Genomic DNA, 20,465 nt, shown 5'->3' with positions numbered 1-20,465 from the left:
ACTTACATTAAGAGACTCATTTTCTATCAAAATACTACAATCACTCTTCTTCTACTTTAGCTTCCATGGGAGCACCTCACAGCAAGGCTTTTTATAGTTCCTCTGCAACAGCAAACTAGTGTGGGTATGTGGGAGGAGCCTTTGAACCCTCCCTCTGACAGGCTTTATAGCTAATTAGAGTGGGACTTGGGGAGTCCCTGCTCTGCCATAGACTTCCTGTGCGACCTTAGGCAAATCATTTAATCTTTCTATGCCTCAGTTCCCCATGTGTAAAAACTGGAGACAACTGCACTTCCCTACCTTACAGAGGGAAGGGAATAAATACACTGTAACTTGAGAGGGACTCAGACACTAAGGTAATGGGGACTAATGGGCCAGATAAGTACCTTAGATAGATACACACTTTAGAAGAAACAGCTGGGCCCTTGTCTTTACCTGCTGCTCAGCCCCAGGCTAACGGCCCCATAGTTGCAGTTGCTGAAATATTGGTACCAATTTTGCTATGGTAGACATATCCTAAAAGGGCAACTTGTATTTCTCTCTGTGCTTTTGTTGCCATCTCAGCAAACTTATGGGTTGGAACTTGAATAATAATAATAATAAAATGCTATCCCTTGCTGATATCACCAGGCCTTACCCACAACAGCAGACTGCACAGCCATAATTAACCACCCGCGCAGCGCTGGAAATGGACGCTGTGGCATAGACAGGGCTCTCACCACACTTCATTCACACTTTTCCTTCTCACGCCAGATGCCTATTCACAGCTATCAGTCAGAACTGTCCCCTCCTATCTGTTCCTTCCCAGCTGCCACGGAACCCTCTGATCCCGACACTCCATCCCCAGCTACCACGGAACCCTCTGATCCCGACATTCCGTCCCCAGCTACCACGGAACCCTCTGATCCCAACACTCCGTCCCCAGCTACCACGGAACCCTCTGATCCCGACACTCCACCCCCAGCTGCCACGGAACCCTCTGATCCCGACACTCCACCCCCAGCTGCCACGGAACCCTCTGATCCCGACACTCCACCCCCAGCTGCCACGGAACCCTCTGATCCCGACACTCCATCCCCAGCTACCACGGAACCCTCTGATCCCAACATTCCGTCCCCAGCTACCAGGGAACCCTCTGATCCCGACATTCCGTCCCCAGCTACCAGGGAACCCTCTGATCCCGACACTCCACCCCCAGCTGCCACGGAACCCTCTGATCCCGACACTCCACCCCCAGCTGCCACGGAACCCTCTGATCCCGACATTCCGTCCCCAGCTACCACGGAACCCTCTGATCCCGACATTCCATCCCCAGCTACCACGGAACCCTCTGATCCCGACATTCCACCCCCAGCTGCCACGGAACCCTCTGATCCCGACACTCCGTCCCCAGCTGCCACGGAACCCTCTGATCCCGACATTCCGTCCCCAGCTACCACGGAACCCTCTGATCCCGACATTCCGTCCCCAGCTACCACAGAACCCTCTGATCCCGACACTCCGTCCCCAGCTGCCACGGAACCCTCTGATCCCGACATTCCGTCCCCAGCTACCACGGAACCCTCTGATCCCGACATTCCGTCCCCAGCTACCACAGAACCCTCTGATCCCGACATTCCGTCCCCAGCTACCACGGAACCCTCTGATCCCGACACTCCATCCCTAGCTACCACGGAACCCTCTGATCCCGACACTCCGTCCCCAGCTGCCACGGAACCCTCTGATCCCGACATTCCGTCCCCAGCTACCACGGAACCCTCTGATCCCGACATTCCGTCCCCAGCTACCACGGAACCCTCTGATCCCGACATTCCGTCCCCAGCTACCACGGAACCCTCTGATCCCGACACTCCGTCCCTAGCTACCACGGAACCCTCTGATCCCGACACTCCGTCCCCAGCTGCCACGGAACCCTCTGATCCCGACATTCCGTCCCTAGCCCTAGGTGCTGGAACTAGGGGGGCTGGCTGCTGGAGGTGATGCCCCACCCCCGGCTTGCAGCGGTTTCCATCACATACAGGGTTTGCAGTTTGGATCAGTGGCTCTCAGCCCCCCGCCAGCTCTACAAATTGTTCCAGCAGCAGCCCCCTGTCCCTAGCTGCCAGGCAACCCTCTGATCCCGACTTTCCGAGCTTCTCCTGTGAAAGGGGATCACCCCATCTGTTCTGCCGGCTGTCAGAATCGGAACCCAAAGGAGAGAATGCCACGAGCCTGCCCCACCCCCGCCCCGGTTACCCCCCGCCCCCGCCCTGCACCGGGAGGCTCAGCCCCGCAGCTGCCACTCCGGTCCGAACCTCCCGCGGCTCGCCCAGCCCTGCAAGTTCTCTCCCCGGTCCGCCTCCCGCGTGGGGCTCCCGCTCCCCTGTTGCCCCCACCCCCGGGATCCCCTCCCGCCGGTGGAGGCCGGTCTCCCCCCTCGCCCGCGCCCGCTCCCCGGGCTGCAGTTCCCCGCCGGGCCGGCTGGGGGCGCTGCGAGCCGGGCTCTCTCCCCCGCAGCGGCCGGGCGCCGCTCTCCCCACGCCGGCTGCCCCCAGGCTGGCTGGCTGGCTGGCGGGGCGGGCGGCGAAGATGGCGGAGCTGAGCGGCGGCGGCGGCCCGGGCCCCGGCGGGGAGGGCGAGGCGGAGCTGGGCGGCCCCGGGCCCGGGGGGCTCCTCATCCGGGTCACGGTGAAGACCCCCAAGGACAAGGAGGAGATCGTCATCGGGGACGGCGCCTCCGTGCGGGAGGTGAGGCCGGGGGGTGGGGCCGGGGGCTGCGGGAGGGGGCCGGGCCGAGCCGGGCCGGGGGCTGCGGGCGGGAAGTGGGGCTGGGCCGGGCCCTGGGGGGGGGCTGCGGGCGGGCGGGCGAAGGAGCCGGGCTGGGCGTGAGGCCGCGGGCGGGGGGCGGGGTGAAGGGCCCAGGGCGTGTGAACCTGGGGAGCATTTGGAGGAAAGTGAAAGGGCTGATTGGGGGGGGGGGGATCTGGAGTGGGGGGGAGGTTGGGGGTTAAGGGGCCTGGATCTGGAGTGGGGAGGTTGGGGGGCTGGGTATGGTGGGGAGGGGAGGTTGTGGGGGCTGGATCTGGAGTGGGGAGGTTGGGGGGCTGGGAATGGTGGGGAGGGGAGGTTGTGGGGGCTGGATCTGGAGTGGGGAGGTTGGGGGGCTGGGTATGGTGGGGAGGGGAGGTTGGGGGGCTGGGTATGGTGTGGAGGGGAGGCTGGGGGGGCTGGATCTGGAGTGGGGAGGTTGGGGGGCTGGATCTGGAGTGGGGAGGTTGGGGGGCTGGATCTGGAGTGGGGAGGTTGGGGGGCTGGATCTGGAGTGGGGAGGTTGGGGGGCTGGGTATGGTGTGGAGGGGAGGTTGGGGGGGCTGGATCTGGAGTGGGGAGGTTGGGGGGCTGGATCTGGAGTGGGGAGGTTGGGGGGCTGGATCTGGAGTGGGGAGGTTGGGGGGCTGGATCTGGAGTGGGGAGGTTGGGGGGCTGGGTATGGTGTGGAGGGGAGGTTGGGGGGGCTGGATCTGGAGTGGGGAGGTTGGGGGGCTGGGTATGGTGTGGAGGGGAGGTTGGGGGGGCTGGATCTGGAGTGGGGAGGTTGGGGGGCTGGGTATGGTGTGGAGGGGAGGTTGGGGGGGCTGGATCTGGAGTGGGGAGGTTGGGGGGCTGGGTATGGTGTGGAGGGGAGGTTGGGGGGGCTGGATCTGGAGTGGGGAGGTTGGGGGGCTGGGTATGGTGTGGAGGGGAGGTTGGGGGGGCTGGATCTGGAGTGGGGAGGTTGGGGGGCTGGGTATGGTGTGGAGGGGAGGTTGGGGGGCTGGATCTGGAGTGGGGAGGTTGGGGGGCTGGGTGTGGTGTGGAGGGGAGGTTGGGGGGCTGGATCTGGAGTGGAGGGGAGGTTGGGGGGGCTGGGTGTGGTGTGGAGGGGAGGTTGGGGGGGCTGGATCTGGAGAGGTTTGGGTAGGTGGATGGGAGAGAAGGGGATGGACTGAGACATGGGTTGTGGGTGCTTGTAATCTGAGAGCCGGCAAGGCCCACTGAGTGGGACCCAGGGCCCAGCGTGGAATCGCAACTTGGGCAGTGGGGGGAACCCTGGGCTGGGCAGTGAGGTTGGGAGGAGAGTGGCTGGGCTCCCTCTGGGATTGGGGGCGGACAGGGTTTTAGGGCACGGAAGAGCAGGTTGTGAAGGGATTTAAAAGGAACATCCGGTATTGCAGAAACATGTGGTCATGGCCACCAGGGCAAAGTATCCTTGGTGCTGCTTGTGGTAGCAGGGGCCGTGGCAACCCTTGGTTGGATGCTGGTGTAGGATATGGCAGCTGAGCATACGGTGTAGTGGATGTGCTGACTGTAGCAGAGTCCTCGGTGTTAGAATTAGACCTCCACTTCCCCGCATTCAATTCCTAGCGGCCCCTCAGTACAAACAAGGCATTTAGTGAATGTGGAATTCAGAGGAGGGTATGAGGGACGTGTTTTTAGCTGTGTGCCTTGGGTGGCCTCAGGCTTCAGAGCTGTATGTTTGCAGGAGTTGAGCTCAGGGGCTGGGCACCAGTGCAGTGCAGCTGGCTTTTTGAATTTTGAGAACAACGCTTTCCTTTGCAAAGTCTTCCCCCATGATCTGTGGCTACCAAAAAGCAAAGCTGGGGAATGCCCGCTGGCTGGGCATTAGCCATGCAGTTCTCATTGCAAGGGATAATCCCACTCCATCCCAAAGAGTAGTTGTCAGCTAGTGTTCTACGATATGGCATGCTGAAAAGGAATATGATGATAGAAGTTAGACCTAGGAAAGACCATTTAGTCTGTTTCCCCTGGCTACTGCAGAATTGTTCCCTAGTTTCTAGACCTGTTTTAAAATCACTCAAGAGCTGGGTTTCCCTTTATGAAATTCAAATGAGCAGAGAGACAAAAAAGTTGTAGACATTCAGAGGATAAACAATGTCTTTGGGTGAGATCAAAAAGGGACAACTGGTCTAGCTTTGTCAGCCCTCGTTTCTCATTGAGGTAATTGCGCTATGGCTCCCTCCCTGCCTCTTCCCCAAACTTGAGTTGCACTTCCCAGATGGATACAGGATTCTTGTTCCGTTAAATAGCTCAAGCAGAGACTCTATAGATATGTCAGCTGTTGGTAGTGGCTGTGTAGTGAGTGTGATGTTCTGCTGCAGACGCTTAGACATTTTAAAATCTCTGCGTTCAGTCCTTTGCCTGCAAAAAGAATTAGATACGTTCCTGGAGGATAGGTCCATCAATGGCTATTAGTCAAGATGGTCAGGGATGCAACCCCATGCTCTGTGTCCTCAGACACTAACTGCCAGAAGCTGGGAGTGGACGAAGGGGATGGATCACTTGATAATTGCCCTGTTCTGTTCATTCTCTCTGAAGTATCTGGGATCGGCGGCTGTCAGAAGACACGATACGGGCTAGATGGACCATTGGTATGACCCAGTGTGGCTGTTCTTATATCGTCTTGTTGTCTGTTTTCCAGTTCAAAGAAGAGATTTCCAGGAGGTTTAAAGCCAAACAGGATCAGCTGGTTCTGATCTTTGCTGGAAAGATCCTGAAGGACGGAGACACTTTGAATCAACACGGGATCAAAGACGGGCTGACTGTGCATTTGGTCATTAAGACTCCACAGAAGTAAGAAATCATTCCTTCCTGCTGCTGTCAGAAACTTACTTTGTGAGAAGAAGTACTTGTGGCACCTTAGAGACTAACCAATTTATTTGAGCATGAGCTTTCGTGAGCTACAGCTCACTTCGAAGTGAGCTGTAGCTCACGAAAGCTCATGCTCAAATAAATTGGTTAGTCTCTAAGGTGCCACAAGTACTCCTTTTCTTTTTGCGAATACAGACTAACACGGCTGTTACTCTGAAACCTGTCATTACTTTGTGAGGAAAGTATGTTAGAAAGGCAGTGTTTTGTCCAGTGGCTAAAGCAGGGTACCAGGAGTCAGAGCTCCTGGGTTCAATTTCTGGCTCTGTGGTGGTGCTTGATCTTATGTTTAGAGAAGGGGAACTGGGATTAGGACTCGTGGGTTCTGTTCCCCTTTGTGACACTGCGTGTAAGTCATTTAACCTATTTTTGCCTCATTTTAGCCATCTGTAGAATGGTTATTCCTGCTGCTTGGGGTTTGAGCTTTCATCACTATAATTATCATGTAGAACTTTACATTTGAAGAGAATTTACGATTTATAGGTGTTAGTTAATGCTTGCGCCATCCCAGGCAAGTAGGTATCATCCCCGCTTTACAGATGGAGAGACTGACAGAGGTTAAGTGACTTTCGTAAAGCCAGACATAGTGTCAGCATTGATGCCAAGGACCAGACCCCAGCTGTCCTGACTCCTGTTCCTTGACCTTTAGTTCGTGCAGTCTCAAGTGCTTTGAGATCTGTTGATGAAAGAAATGCAGTGAGTACAAAGCTTTAACCACAGTACATAGTTCGAGCAGCTAAGAAACACATATGAAAATCAACATATCAGATGCTACCAGATGAAACTTAAGTAAATGTCCTAGATGTCAAATGGTTCCAAGAGCAGTTGCTGCATTGTCGATGTGAACACGTGGTTTTGCTTTCTAAATGCTCTTTGCAACAATTTTGTGGGTTCCCATTGCTGCCTGAGCAGCCGTGTGCTGGTGAACAAACAGGGCTGCGTCTCTTTGTGAAGCTGCATTGCCCCCTTGGGAGTCCTTGCTCACTGGCTTATTAAAGATCAGTGGGTTTTTTTTAAAGAAGCATTGGTATTGGGTATTGTCAGCCATTGCAGAAGGACCATATGCTAAATTCTGCATTTCTGTGAGGAGTGGTAGGTTGATGCCGTTTACTGCTGTCTTTGCAGTGCTCACAAACTATTTCAGAGGGAACAGTAAACATCTGGCCAGTGTCATTCATTTTATTCTGTGTGATGGTCATTGGTAAAGGTGCTATAGTGCTTATTGCAAACATTACAGCTTCTTCCTGTGCAGAGAGGATCAAGTGATCTCTATCCAACTACCCCTCTTCCTTTTTTTTTTTTTAAACTTCCTATTTCCCATCCGCTTTGCTTCCTACCCTGCCTTGCCTCCCTCTGAGTGAGGGCTGATTTCCAGCAGCAGTCAGATGACTCTGTAAAGTGATTGGGGATTAAAAGGTGCTCTTTACCAGTTTAAAAACACACATCTGACAGTTCCTACCCTCCCAGCAGCCTTGAGCTTGCTACCTGGGGAGTTATGGATCTAGGTCTGGTTCTGCTAGGTCTCTGAATCCAGTGTCTTATAACAGCTGGCTAAGCCCCCTCTGTTTCAGCTGCTTTTGTTTGAGTGGCAGGAAATGAGATGCCTAATAAACAGAGGTAGATGGCAGCACAGGGAGCTTTTGGAGGGCTGTGTGGAGAAGGACTCTACAGATAGTTTATCTCTAAGTAGCTGGCCAGTTTGGCATTCTTTAAAAGAGAATGGCTATCTCTGCAAGCTTCAAGCCTCTGATCTCTAGAAGGGGGATGAGTCCAGATTACTTTTTCCTGGTCTGATCACTCCCCTCCCCCATTCTCAGATGTTCCCAGAGTATTTTTGTCTTAAAAATCTGCATTCATGTTTGCTCAGCTCAAGTGGCATCATTTGGCATCCACATGATTGAGTCACTTCCCAGTATACCTTGTTAAAGCGCAAAGCTTGCAGCAGCTGGAAATCTAGTCAATTGAAGAAAGTTCAAAGTAGTTTCAAGTTTGGCCCCGCATCCCCGTGTTGATTTTTGTGCCTCTGTAGATTTTCCTATTTTAAAAGATATTTCTTTCTCCTGCTGCTGCTAAGGACCCAAACAAAGAGGGGAAACCAGACACTGAGCCCTGTCAAATGCGCAAAGTTAAAGCCCAAGCAGTAGTGAAGCCTTTCTCCCTAATCTTGTAGTTATAACTGTAGCCCTGCAAACACTTGTGCATCTTAACCGTAGCCTTGACTTCAGCAGGATCGCTCATGTGCTTAAAGTTAAACACGTGTATAAGTGTGTGTGTAATTCACTGGTGAGTGTATGTTTCAGGTACCCGTTTGTGCCAGTCCACAGAGGATATGACTTGTTACAGCCCCATTTTTACAGAGCTTTAGCAGCTCATGCTGTTAGCTCTGCTGGTCCCTGGTTCAGTCCCGGAGTGTCAGCCAAGATGGTGGCTGTCACATTTGCAGGATGGGGGCTGTAGTTGTCTTCAGTTGATTTTAACCAGCATAGTAGGTTTAAGAGAAAATCAGACAGTGTAAGTTGACTGTATATATTTAGCAATCAAAACACAGGTAACTAAACAATGTAATATTAAACATTAAAGTCTGTGACTTGTTAAACCAAAATGGGAAACAAACTAGAGAATATTTAATATTAGAGACATTGCCAGAGTTCAGTATATATATGCTAAAAAACAAATTCTTTCCTTGATAAAGACTTCAGTTATTGAATCTGAAATGATTTTTAAAATTAACGTCAGTGACATATTTGCTTTTGCCTAGCTTGGAGAATGAAGATGAGTTAATTATGCTTGTTTGTAATCCACTGTCAGTTGAAACCTCTCATGCACTAGCCCAATAATGTTGGAGTTGTAAACACTCCAGGGGAGTTTAAAAAGAGAAACATGGGGAAAAAAATCATGGTTCTAAGCTAACAGTTCAAGTTGGCTCTGCAGATGAAAGGCATTACAGAAAAGCAAATGATTATTATTTACCCCTTGCAGTAAGCATGGTTTAACGTGCTGAGGTTTCCGATGAGGCAGTAGGAGGCTTTTCCTGCTTGGAATGAACTGCTGCTGGGTATTATTGAGGCCAATAGCTTAGCATGATTCAAGAAGGCGTTAGACTTCATTCAGAATAAGACTAGTGCCTCCATTACACTGGCTAGGGATGTTGTAGATCATTGCAGACGCCTTGTCACCAGCTGGGGATGCGGGATGGGGGGGTTGTTTGAAAGAACACACACAGGGCTGGATGGAAGCATCCAGAGCAGATGTCCCATTGATCTGACATGGCTATTCCGAAGTTCCTCTTATGAGCTGCAGGTGGTGCTATTTAGATTACTGAGCCCCAGCTGTGACCTGTTTTTTTTTTTGTAGGGTTCCAGATCCTGCAGCTGCTTCTGCCCCTGCCCCTGCCGCTCCTGCCGCCACCACCGTCCCCACTACAACCCCTTCCTCTCCCGCTGCGCCACCTCAGCCTTCCACCTCCAGCAGCGCCCTCTCTGACACTGGGAGCAGCAGCAGGCAGAGCAGCGGAGCAGGGACCACGGCAGGTGCCGGAGATGGAGCACCCAGCAACGCTGCATCCATCCTCTGTAGGTGACAACTTTGCTTTCTTGGCATCCCAGTGCCTATTCTGTGAAGGGAGAGTTGCCCAGGGGTTAAAGGAATGGGGCCATGCGTTAGGACTTCTGGATCCTATTCCTGAGTCTGCCACTTGCTGGCTGACCTTGGGCAAGTCACTTCTCCACTCTGTGCCTCAGTGTCCCCATCTGTAAAATGGAGCTAATAGTACTGCCCTCCTTTGTAAAGCACCTGGAGGTCTGTGGATAAGAAGCTTTCTGTCAGATCCGGCTGTTACAGAACTGGAAGGTGGTGGTATTAGCAATGAAGTATCATTGGGTTGCAGTGGATAGAATTCAGCCAACCCCCTCTCCACCCCCTTTCTTTCCGGTTGCAGATAACTGCATTAACTGGCATGCGTCTCTCTCCATGTCTTGTTCCCTCTCTAGCTGGCTTTGGTGGCGTCACTGGGCTCGGCAGCCTCGGGATGGGTTCCGCCAATTTCATGGAGCTCCAGCAGCAGATGCAACGGCAATTGATGTCCAACCCAGAGATGCTCTCTCAGATTATGGAGAACCCCCTTGTGCAGAACATGATGTCCAACCCCGACCTCATGAGACAGATGATCATGGCCAATCCCCAGATGCAGCAGCTGATGGAACGAAACCCTGAGATAAGCCACATGCTGAACAACCCCGAGCTCATGAGACAGGTGGGTGAGAGAGTTTACACCTGGGAGCCTGTTTCAGGTGCCTCTGAGATCATCAGCACGGACTCCCCAGCTTCTCGCTTCTCTTTGGTCCCTCTGCATTGGTGTCTGTTCTGTAAAGGGAGTGAGTGGAGTCCAGATCCAGTTGATTCAGAGATCAGATTCTTTATCTACCTGCTGCAGGGTCCTCCCAGACACACAGCAGTCTGTGTGTAAACTCATGCATGTTGTGTGAACCACAGTCATACACCAATGTGCTTCCAGTCTTTCTACCTGTGTCAGTGCTGCTGAATAGACCACATGCATAGAGGCAAAAAGGATCTTCAGAGCTGCCCAAAGTACACTATAGAAGGGACACTGGCCCCTGTTCTATTGCAGGGACCAGAAGCAAAAGGCGTTGCTTTCCATAGGAATTAGAGATGGCAGAGAAAGATCTCATGGTCCATCTCCCACTGCCAGTGTAGGATTGTTCTCTACGGTGTGTTCTTCAGGGCAGCTCATTTCATTATTTTATTACCGTAGTGCCTAAAAGCCCCAGTCCTGTATCAGAACCCTCTGATCCTAGGTCTGCACAAGCACAGACCAAAAGACAATCTAAGTATTAGACAAGAGACAACAGATGGAGTCAGACGGGAGCACCACGAAGCAATGAGAACTCTAGTTTTAAATACGGCAAGCGGCAAGACTTCCATCATGTTCCTTGGGAGAAGAAGAGATCTCATTGTCGGCAAATGTTTCTTGGTATGCGGCCCGATGTTTTCTATGCCCAGTTTCAATCTGTTACTCCTAGTCTTACCCCTGCTTGGGCCATGCTAACCAATTCTTAGCTCCCAAACTCCCAGTGAATTGTCACTGTGTTAGATGGACTAAATCGTCTTGTGAATGATCTGTGCTTTGGTTCTTTGAGTTGGAGCAGGACTTTCAGATAGGTTCTGCCTTTCTGGGGAGATCTGGAGCACCTGTTGGAGGTCTGGAGCCACAAGATGATTTTATTTTTACTGAAATGTGAGGGAATTATCTTCTCGTCAATCCTTGGACAATTTTCAAATGCAGTCCATCCCAAGGATGTTAGCCAGGTGTTCGTGCAGGTGACTTGATCTTGCATAGAAACTACATGATCCTAACCAGCTGAATTGAGATAGTAAAAAAAGCAAGGCATCATAGCTTAGCAGTGATAGCAGGGAACTTGAGGAGCTAAGATCCTGGGTCCTCTTCCCTTGCTGTGCATTATCTTGGACAAATGATTTCCGCTCTCTGTCTGTAAAATGGGTTTATTTATGCTTTTCTTCCAGGAGATCAAGACTTATTTTTTTCAGTGCTTGGATGTAAAACAGTGGGGTACTGCTGGGGGCTGTGTCACCCGTAGTTCAATTCGCTGGACTCTTTTTTGTGGTGTAAACAGGCCTGATCTCCCCCAAATTCTTCTCTTTCCCCCAGACAATGGAATTGGCCCGCAACCCCGCCATGATGCAGGAGATGATGCGGAACCAGGACCGAGCTTTGAGTAACCTAGAGAGCATCCCAGGGGGATACAATGCCCTGCGCCGGATGTACACCGACATCCAGGAGCCCATGTTTAGCGCAGCTAGGGAGCAGGTATGGCGCACTCCTGCTCCAGTTGGGGTAGATTGGTGGGTCTTATGCCCCCTGTCTGCAGGTGGTGGTCGAGCTATTTTGTCCAACTGTCTGTGTGGTCTGGGGCAGATTCCTCAACAGGGAAACTGCACAGAGGGTGTCGCAAGCCCTGGTGAATGTGATCTGTGCTCTGTGTTTTCCACCGGTACCTGCAGAAGAGGCAGGGTGGTTAAGGCACTAGCCTAAGACTTGAGAAACCTGGGTTCAATTTCCTGCTTGCCACAGACTCCCTGTATGACCTTGGACAAGTCACTTATCCTCTTTGTGCCTCAGGGAAAACCGAGTAGAATAGCACTGCCCAGTGAGGCTGAACGCATTAAAAGTTGTGAAACGCTTTGGGCTCTGCTGGTGAAAAGTGCTATATAAGAGCCTGGTATTCTTGTGCGCTGGTGGGTTTAGTCTGATCCTCTCCTTTACAGTGTCTGATTCAGTGATCTCTCTCTTTCTAGTTTGGCAACAATCCTTTCTCATCCTTGGCTGGGAACTCCGACAGTTCGAGCTCCCAGCCTTTACGGACGGAAAATAGAGAGCCTTTACCCAACCCCTGGAGCCCCACGCCACCTGCCTCCCAAACCCAGGTACCCAGCAGCGAAGGGAGTACCGGATCAACAACAACCCAAAGCACACCCACTGTATCCAATCCCTTTGGGATCAGCGCTGCCAGCCTGGGGACTGGTACGTACTTAGGAGCGAGGTGCTGGTGACAGAACAAACCAGTCAGATGTAGATGGCATCAGATTACTTCCAGCATTTATATGTTTCTGTAGCTGCTGAGTTAATCAGATTGGCCATTCTGGCCCTGTGGCAAACTAGAATGGGTTATTCCTCATGTGCTTGACCAAGGGCTGCATTGGGAGCTCAGGTGCATTGGGGTTCTCCATGTGCACAGGATGAGCAGCTCTAGGGGGAGGCCATGGAGACAAAGTAGTCCCTGCCTGGCTGCTCAAGATGGAGCATTGAATTCTGGGATTTGTAGTCTCCCTGGGCTGCTGCTGTTTAAGATGAGGGTATTTCCATGTATTGGTCTAGTCCATCCCTGGTTTATTTACTTACCCGGCCTGAAAAGGGTTAACGGCTACTCTGCTGGATTTCCTCTCCAGCATCCACATCCCCATGTCCCACTGGAAAATCTCAAATCGTCAGGAGCATGTGTTGACTTACCCTCTGACCCTTTCTCTTACGAAGACCAGCTGGTGAGAAATGAACATCAAGATTGCTCAGTGTTGCTGTGTGTTCCACCTTCTACCAACACTAAATTCAGACACGGCCTCCATCTTCTCTGTGCTTCGTGTTTGATTTTAGCTCCTGTGTAGCTGCGGTCAGGCTTGTAAGTTTTGCTCTCTCCCGTATTGCTGCAGGGATGTTTAACAGCCCAGAGATGCAGGGCCTCCTGCAGCAGATTTCGGAGAACCCCCAGCTGATGCAGAACATGATCTCTGCCCCTTACATGCGCAGTATGATGCAGACTCTCTCCCAGAACCCAGACTTCGCAGCACAGGTAAAAATATAGCAGCATCTTCCTCTGTCAGATACAAGCCTTGGGTCCTAGCACGGACGCGGGCTTTCTGTCACCATAGCATGAGGCGCTGCTCATTTTAAGGAAGCAGAATTCTGATAGACCAGGCTCAGAGCTCTGTTGTGCTTCTTAGTAGTATGAGCCCAACCACGGGACTGAGATCCCAGACGAGCGAAGTCTTCTGCATAGCCCCACAGTGTGTACAACCCGGACAGAGGGAGGGCCGGCACCAGCCTGACTGCGCTGTCTTCCTGACCTGGGTGGGATGAGAGGGGGAATTCAGATTCCCATGGCCCATTCAGTACTCAGCCCCTCTGCTCAGACTGCCAGCAAAGGTGGGGTCAGCCGGTGCTAGTGGCTACTGGGAGTCAGACGCACCTGGCTTGAGAGCCTCCAGCTCTTCTGGGTGACAGCTTCTGGTGGCTGCCATGCTGGCCTGCATTTGGATTTGGATCTGGGTGGGGGTGGGGAAGGCTGTGCATCTCAGCACCCCGGAGCTGTGCAGTCCTCTCTAAAGGAACCGCGCGGGGTCTTCACTGAAAAGCACTCCCACCCTTTCTGCTGGCTGCTGCTCCCATTCATCTCTAAAGGCAGGATCAGGCTGTCTGTCAATTCCTGTTGGAAGTGGAACATACCAAAGCCACTGGTGGCAAGGGTTGTTAAGGACCTAGTTAACGTGTTCTGTGGAACTAGGCCAGGAAGACCGTTTAATAACCCCATCGACTCATGCTGTGTGTGCTGTCTCCTGGCAGATGATGGTAAATGTCCCGCTCTTTGCCGGAAACCCGCAGCTTCAGGAGCAGCTACGGCTTCAGCTCCCTGTCTTTCTGCAGCAGGTAAGGAGTCTCGTCCCTTGCTCTGCGCTGGCCATCCTTCGGTCCAGAACTGTCCCATGGCTTTCGCAGCAGGGAAAGCCTTTGGTCCTTCATTCAAAGGCTCGCAGGAAGTGCACAGTCCTATTCGGGCTGGGCTGTGATGCTGAAAGAACAGAGACTTTGCCTTGGTAGGTGATGCAACTAAGGCATAGAGAGCTGAAGGAGAAATAGATCCAGGAATCCACTCTCTTGCTGTAGCTACTAGATGCCGCTGTGTCCCATTGGATGATGATCCCTAGGGCTCATGTTTAAAGGGCTTTGTCTAGCCAGGGCCCTCCTGCCTCTAATGCAGATCTTTGACTGAAGGAAACTCTGGATCTTTGGTAACAGTTGAATTTTACCTTCCTTGTTTCCCAGATGCAGAACCCAGACTCCCTCTCAATCCTGACGAACCCCCGAGCCATGCAGGCACTCCTCCAGATCCAGCAGGGACTCCAGACGCTGCAAACGGAGGCCCCGGGACTAGTGCCAAGGTAAGGAGTCCTTAGATCAGAATCAGACCTGCAAAACTTGTAGTGCAGGTCTGCCTTGGGAGAGCCCTGGCAAATCCCCAGCTACTTTCCAGCACAGCTGTGTGCAGCCTCTAGCGAATTAGCTTTTCCTTCTGCCTGCTCACACTCCCCCTGCTGCTCTCTTCCAGGAATTACAAGAGCCCCCTTCTGATCTGCAGTACAGAGTACTTAATATCGCCCGAATTTAGCACTGGGGAAAGGTTTGAGATGCACAGCCCTGGAGACGGATAGGTACATTGGGGTAAATAATCCTGCCAGCGCCCCTTAGTCCTGCCCTAGGGTGAGGATTCCCTGTGTGGGTGAGGGGGGAGTTCAGTCTTCACAACCCCTTTAGTTCTTGTCCTCCGCCCAGATTGCCAGCAAGGGAACCTGATAATCCCAGTTCTTTGTGGTCTAGTGATGTAGGTACCTGCTCAATAGGACCAGGACTGGGACCAACCGGGTCGTTTCACAGAGGCCATGGAACAGCTGTCCCATGATAATGGCAGCCAGTTGCTCCTGCCCTTGGCTGGATTCGAACTGGCGACTTAGAAAAGGCTCCACACCCCATTACTAGAACGCTTGTACCATGCAATCCCAGAGAGACAGGCAGGGGCAACCTTGTAGCATCTCCTGCAGCGAGCATTCTGATTTCTTTCTCAGCCTCGGTTCCTTTGGAATGCCTCGAATTCCCCCACCCTCCGCAGGAGGAAGCACAATCCCAGAGAACCCCATATCCTCCACTTCGACGCCTGCCAGTGCCTCTCCAGCAGGGGGCAGTAACCCGCAACAGCAGCTCATGCAGCAGATGATCCAACTCTTGGCCGGAGGAAACTCTCAAGTACGTAATGCGCAACCTGGTTGTATCCATGCAGCGGGGATTCTCCCAGTACCATATGATCATCAAGGCTGTTGTCATAAGCCAGGTGGTCATTAGTTCAGCCCATTAACGGCAAGCTGCATGATAAATATTGTAGGAGATTAGGAACCAAACTGCAATACTCCCTGTGAACATTGACCCAATAATAGTCCCTTGAATACTGCGTGCAGATGTGGTCGCCACATCTCAAAAAAGATGTATTGGAATTGGAAAAGGTTCAGAAAAGGGTAACAAAAATTATTAGGGGTGTGGAACGGCGTCCGTATGAGGAGTGATTAATCAGACAGGGACTTTCCAGCTTGGAAAAGAGACGACTAACGGGGCATATGACAGAGGTCTATACAATCATGCCTGGTGTGGAGAAAGTAAATAAGGAAGTGCTATTTGCTCCTTCTTGTAACACAAGAACTAGGGGTAATCAAATGAAATGAATAGGCAGCAGGTTTAAAACAAATAAAAGGAAGTATTTCTTCACACAATGAACAGTCGACGTATGGAACTCCTTGCCAGAGGATGTTGTGAAGGCCAAGACTATAGCAGGGTTCAAAAAAGAACTAGATAAGCTCACGGAGGATAGGTCCATTAATGGCTATTAACCAGGATGGCTATTAACCAAAACCTCTGTTTGCCAGAAGCTGGGAAAGTGTGATGGGGGATGGATCACTTAATGATTACCTGTTCTGTTCACTCCCTCTGGGGCACCTGGCATTGGCCACTGTCAGAAAACAGGATATTGGGCTAGATTGGCCTTTGGTCTGACCCAGTATGGCAATTCTTATGTTCCCTAGCTCTTATCAGCCATAGATCTCAAAGCATTTCACAAAGCAGGTCAGGATCACTTTCCCCATTTTATAGATGGGGAGCCTGAGGCACGGAGAGGGGCAGTTTGTCCAGGGTCACCCAGCAAGTGCGTGGCAGATCCTGGAAAAGCACCCAAGTCACCTGAGCCCCATTCCCATGCCTTATCCAGTAGGCCACACTGCTCAACACCACCGTGTCGTGCTAGGAGGCATGGTGCCACCTTTCTGAAAACGGCTCATACTGTGCCACCTTTTACATGAATCGGGGGTGTTGCTGGTCACATCCCAACTGGAGACTGCGAGTGCCCACAGCAAGGTTTTCTTGGGCATGGTATTCCCCATCCAACACCGTGCCCTATGAAACGTGCCAGCCCAGGAATGGCTGTATTTCAGCTGGAGCGAAGACATTTTAGCATGTGACGATTACACAGCGTGATCGTGGGGAGGAACTTGGCCTGGTGACTCAGGCACCGGCCTGGTGACTCAGGCACCAGCCTGGAATTCAGGAGACCTGGGTTCTCCTCCCAGTTCTGCCACACAGGCACCATGGGCGAGTCATTTCCTCTGTCTGTGCCTTGAGGATGGATTGGGGTGGTGGGGCAAACTCGCCTCTGCCAAAGTGCTTTGAGATCCTCTAATGAAAAGCATCAGATAATGACCAAGGGTTTGCTACCCACAGGAAAGGGTTTGACCATATATACGCCTACATCTACCAAGGTACTGGTACACTGCAGTGATGGGGGTCGTACAAACCTCTCTCAATTCTTAATAGATTTTAACTGGACAGGATCCTCAGCTGCTGTGCATGAGTACAACTCCATTGCCTTCATTTGAGCTACTCTTGAGAGCTGGCACCTTGACTTCAATGGAGCTACTCCCGTTTACACCAGCTGGGCATCTGGCCCAATCTAAGATCTTTGGTTCCCTTCCCCTGGCAGGTGCAGAGCCCCGAAGTGCGATTCCAACAGCAGCTGGAGCAGCTGAACGCTATGGGCTTCATTAACCGCGAGGCTAACCTCCAAGCGCTCATCGCCACCGGTGGGGACATCAACGCAGCTATTGAGAGACTGTTGGGCTCCCAGCCTTCTTAAACTCAGTCATGCTGTCCCACAGTCATCAAACACCCACCAACACCCACACACAGGGGCCTTTCAGGAAGACCCACCATCATTTTCATATCCTCTGACAGCTGTCCATGTATTTAAAACAAACAAAAATGATACAGCTTCACCCCGACATTCCTACTAAGTTAAGATTTCATGTTGAAATGCTCTTTAACTGGCTTGTGTGTGGACCCCGATTCTCAGCAAGTGGCCACAGAGACTTCAGATGTGTATTTTTCCTAAATATGCCCTCTGTATCTCAGACACTCTTCTCTCTCTAGATGGTAGAGGTGATACTTCTAGTTACTTATCTGAATGATTGTGTTTGAGTAGCTTGATTTTAACTGTACATTATTCCTCCTTCCAGGCAAATATTTAAACCTAGGCTGAGTTTTTCTCCCCAGCATCTTATCAGGAATGAATCAAAAGAGGAACTGAAATGACTTGGATATTTCTGATGTCATTTGTCTTCAAATATTCCCATCAGACGCACTGGGTAGGATTTTCATTTACTCCACTATGGAAGTGTGTAAAGGGGGACTTAACACTGAGTGTAAATTACATTTGCTTTGAAGCTCTCCGCCCCGCTGCCAGAGTGGTGTAAACGTGCCTTGATGTGATTGAGAACCAGATCCATCGTCTTATTTTATTTTATTGTTTTCAACCCAAGTTTTGGAAGTAGTGTACCCTGCCAAGGGGAGCTTTCGAGAAGCAGTTTTCTGCCCAAGCATTACAGTTCTCTCGCACTGTAGCCTTGTGGGGGGGGGCGGGGGCGGGGGTGGAGGCGGGGTGGCTCTTGTGTCTCTGCTGTCTGGTTTTTGAAAGTGTAAAAGCAAAACTGAAAGAAAAAAATTAACAAAGATCTTTCCCTCCACTGGAAAATGTTGGAAGGCCTCGTTCTTCTGTGTTTGTATGTCTGCTCTCTAGTTCAGGGGTGCTCAAACCTCACGATGACTCCACCCTCCTGAGGACCAGCGGGGTAGCTTTCCAGGAGCCAATACAGCTACCTTATTTGCATCTACATTTGCATACCACTCTTATTGAAAAACAAAAAGAAATGCACACAACCATTTGTCTCCCCTTGCTCCACATACCTTTCTGGATGGCCGCAGTTACCCTTTGGGACCCTGTGGTCCTTGAGCGACCTGCAGGCGATCAGATTTTGTCCCTGAGATGGTGGTGGGTTTTGCATGACCGTCTGCCTGCCTTTTGGGGCAACCTTGCTCTAGTTGTGGTGAGGAGCTTTTTGATGCTGGCCGAGATGCACCAGGAAACCCATGCCAGCAACTTGACTAATGTCAGATGCCGGGGTGACTTGTTAGAAACCTCCCCTGTACTTAGAGTTTTGAGAGTGTGTAGGACAGGCACAAAGACCTTGTCAGCATCTCCTCTCTAGCAGGTTTAATTTTACCACCTCCCTCTACTGACTGGATCCAAAGCTCACCAAAGGCCAGCGGCACTCTTGCCGCTGACTTCAATGGGCTGTGGGTCAGAACTTCTGGTAGGAAGCAGAACCACCACCCAACGAGTGCCTCTCTTTCTAGCGTCCTCCAGGGCTGAGGTGATCCTGAAGAGTACGGGTTGTCGATCAGTTCCATACACAGATGAATACACCTCAGGATCTCAAAGCAACCCACTGGGCTGTGTTGTGATTAATCACAGACTGTTGACTTGGCCTCCAGCTGTTCAGATGTTAGCCCGGGCACTTGCCCATGGCTTCGTATTTGGTGGTGGACGTGTATCAAGTCAGCTCTCTTTTGGGGGGGTGCAGGATGGTGAGTGATCCTGAGCTTTCCTGATTCCTTTTTTTCTATTAAACCATTCCAGGCGAGTCCATCTCCGTTAGTCTGATGAGAGCATCCTACGTCCTTTTGTCAGAGTGTAGCTGGGGCAGTGGCTGCTGGGAGAGAGAGGGAAAAGGAGGTTGTGGGTGTGATGGCGACAGAAACGCTGCCTCTTTTGCCACAGCATGTGTAATATGGAGGCAGTGTGGACTGGGATTTAGGAGGCCTAGGTTCTAATCCTGGCTCTGCCAAAGGCCTGCTGGGGGACTTTGGGCAAACCACTTCAGCCCCTCTGCCTCGGTTTCCCCACGTGTAAATTAGCTTGGAGATCTATGGATAATAGTGCTATATTAAAGGCAAGGTGGTGATATTATGCACAGGAAGATGAGGATAGGAGGGTTCTGATAATACTTTTGATCAGCCCCCTTAGCAGCTATGCGTTAGCTTGGAAGGCTGTCTGCACAGTCCTTGGAGGGATTTTCTGCTCTGCCAACGATCTAGTCTAGGAATGGGGCAGACTTCCTGGGGCAAGTCAGGACTTTTACCTGCAGGGAGCTCTGATCACTCAGCGTGGGGTTTACATCCTCTCTGTTTGAACCAGCAGTTGCAAAGGACCATATGCCTGCAGGATTTGAGGAAGGAGAGTGGGGTGGCAAGATAAATTTGGTGAGAGATAAGGGGGTTTGGAGGGAACTTAAATTCATCTAGTTTCAGGTGGGTGATTAGAAGCAGGGAAGTGTGTGCTGCAGAATCTCTCTCTTGCTCCAAACATGGACCGCTCTTAAAAACAAATTAGTCCCTATTTTTGTAGAGCCAAAGATTGCCTTAAGCCTCTGCAGCCACATCCTTGTGCATCTGCAGACAGCCTGAAACAGAGGTGTGAGCTGCCCCCGTGCATCGCCATTGGTGGTGTTGATTCTGAAGCCTAATGATTACTTGTCAGCGCTCTTAAGTGTTTCGCTGCTGATCTCTTTAAACAGATGGTTCTGCTACTTGCTTATCCAGTTAAAGCCAAAAGCCCTAATTGTCCCTGGTCCAGCTGCCAACATCAGTCTCGGTCTCTCCCTAGTTTACCACGCTAAGCTGTACTTATGTACATCGTGTCTACACAAGGGTTTTGCCCTGGTACAGCTGCAGTAGTCTAGAATCTGAGTGGTTAAGGTCTTGGTGTCCTGAAATCCCTAGGCCGTCTGTAAGCATAGATCCAAATTCTGGCAGGGTCAAGCCTAGCTTTGTATCATTTTTAGACAGATAAATTGAGTTCTATGTGGGGCATTGTGTGGAGGGGCCAGCGAGTTAGGAATGAAGTGGGGGCAATATATTTACTCTGTGGGGTTTTTTTTGTTTGACCACCAGATGTCTCTGAATGCTACAGGGCAGGGTGGGTGGTCTCTGGTAAGCAGAGACCTAGCTGGGGCTCGAGCTGTGTAGAAACCACATGTGTCTA

At 51.5% G+C, this 20,465-nt stretch overlaps 1 protein-coding gene across 1 annotated transcript; it reads left to right on the top strand.

Annotated features, from left to right (window-relative positions):
- The first annotated feature begins 2,495 nt into the window (after positions 1 to 2,495).
- Positions 2,496 to 18,116, top strand: UBQLN4 (ubiquilin 4). The gene is made up of 11 exons (XM_073322482.1): positions 2,496 to 2,727; positions 5,459 to 5,610; positions 9,040 to 9,257; positions 9,675 to 9,937; positions 11,372 to 11,530; positions 12,019 to 12,244; positions 12,928 to 13,067; positions 13,838 to 13,921; positions 14,318 to 14,433; positions 15,115 to 15,292; positions 17,070 to 18,116. Exons 1-11 carry the CDS (start codon positions 2,569 to 2,571, stop codon positions 17,220 to 17,222), a joined length of 1,848 nt encoding a protein of 615 aa, XP_073178583.1. The 5' UTR covers positions 2,496 to 2,568; the 3' UTR covers positions 17,223 to 18,116.
- Positions 18,117 to 20,465: the final 2,349 nt, after the last annotated feature.

Source organism: Lepidochelys kempii, chromosome 24, assembly GCF_965140265.1.
Source record: "Lepidochelys kempii isolate rLepKem1 chromosome 24, rLepKem1.hap2, whole genome shotgun sequence".
In the NCBI taxonomy this organism is placed as follows: domain Eukaryota; kingdom Metazoa; phylum Chordata; order Testudines; family Cheloniidae; genus Lepidochelys; species Lepidochelys kempii.
This window is presented reverse-complemented; position numbering and strand designations above follow the sequence as displayed.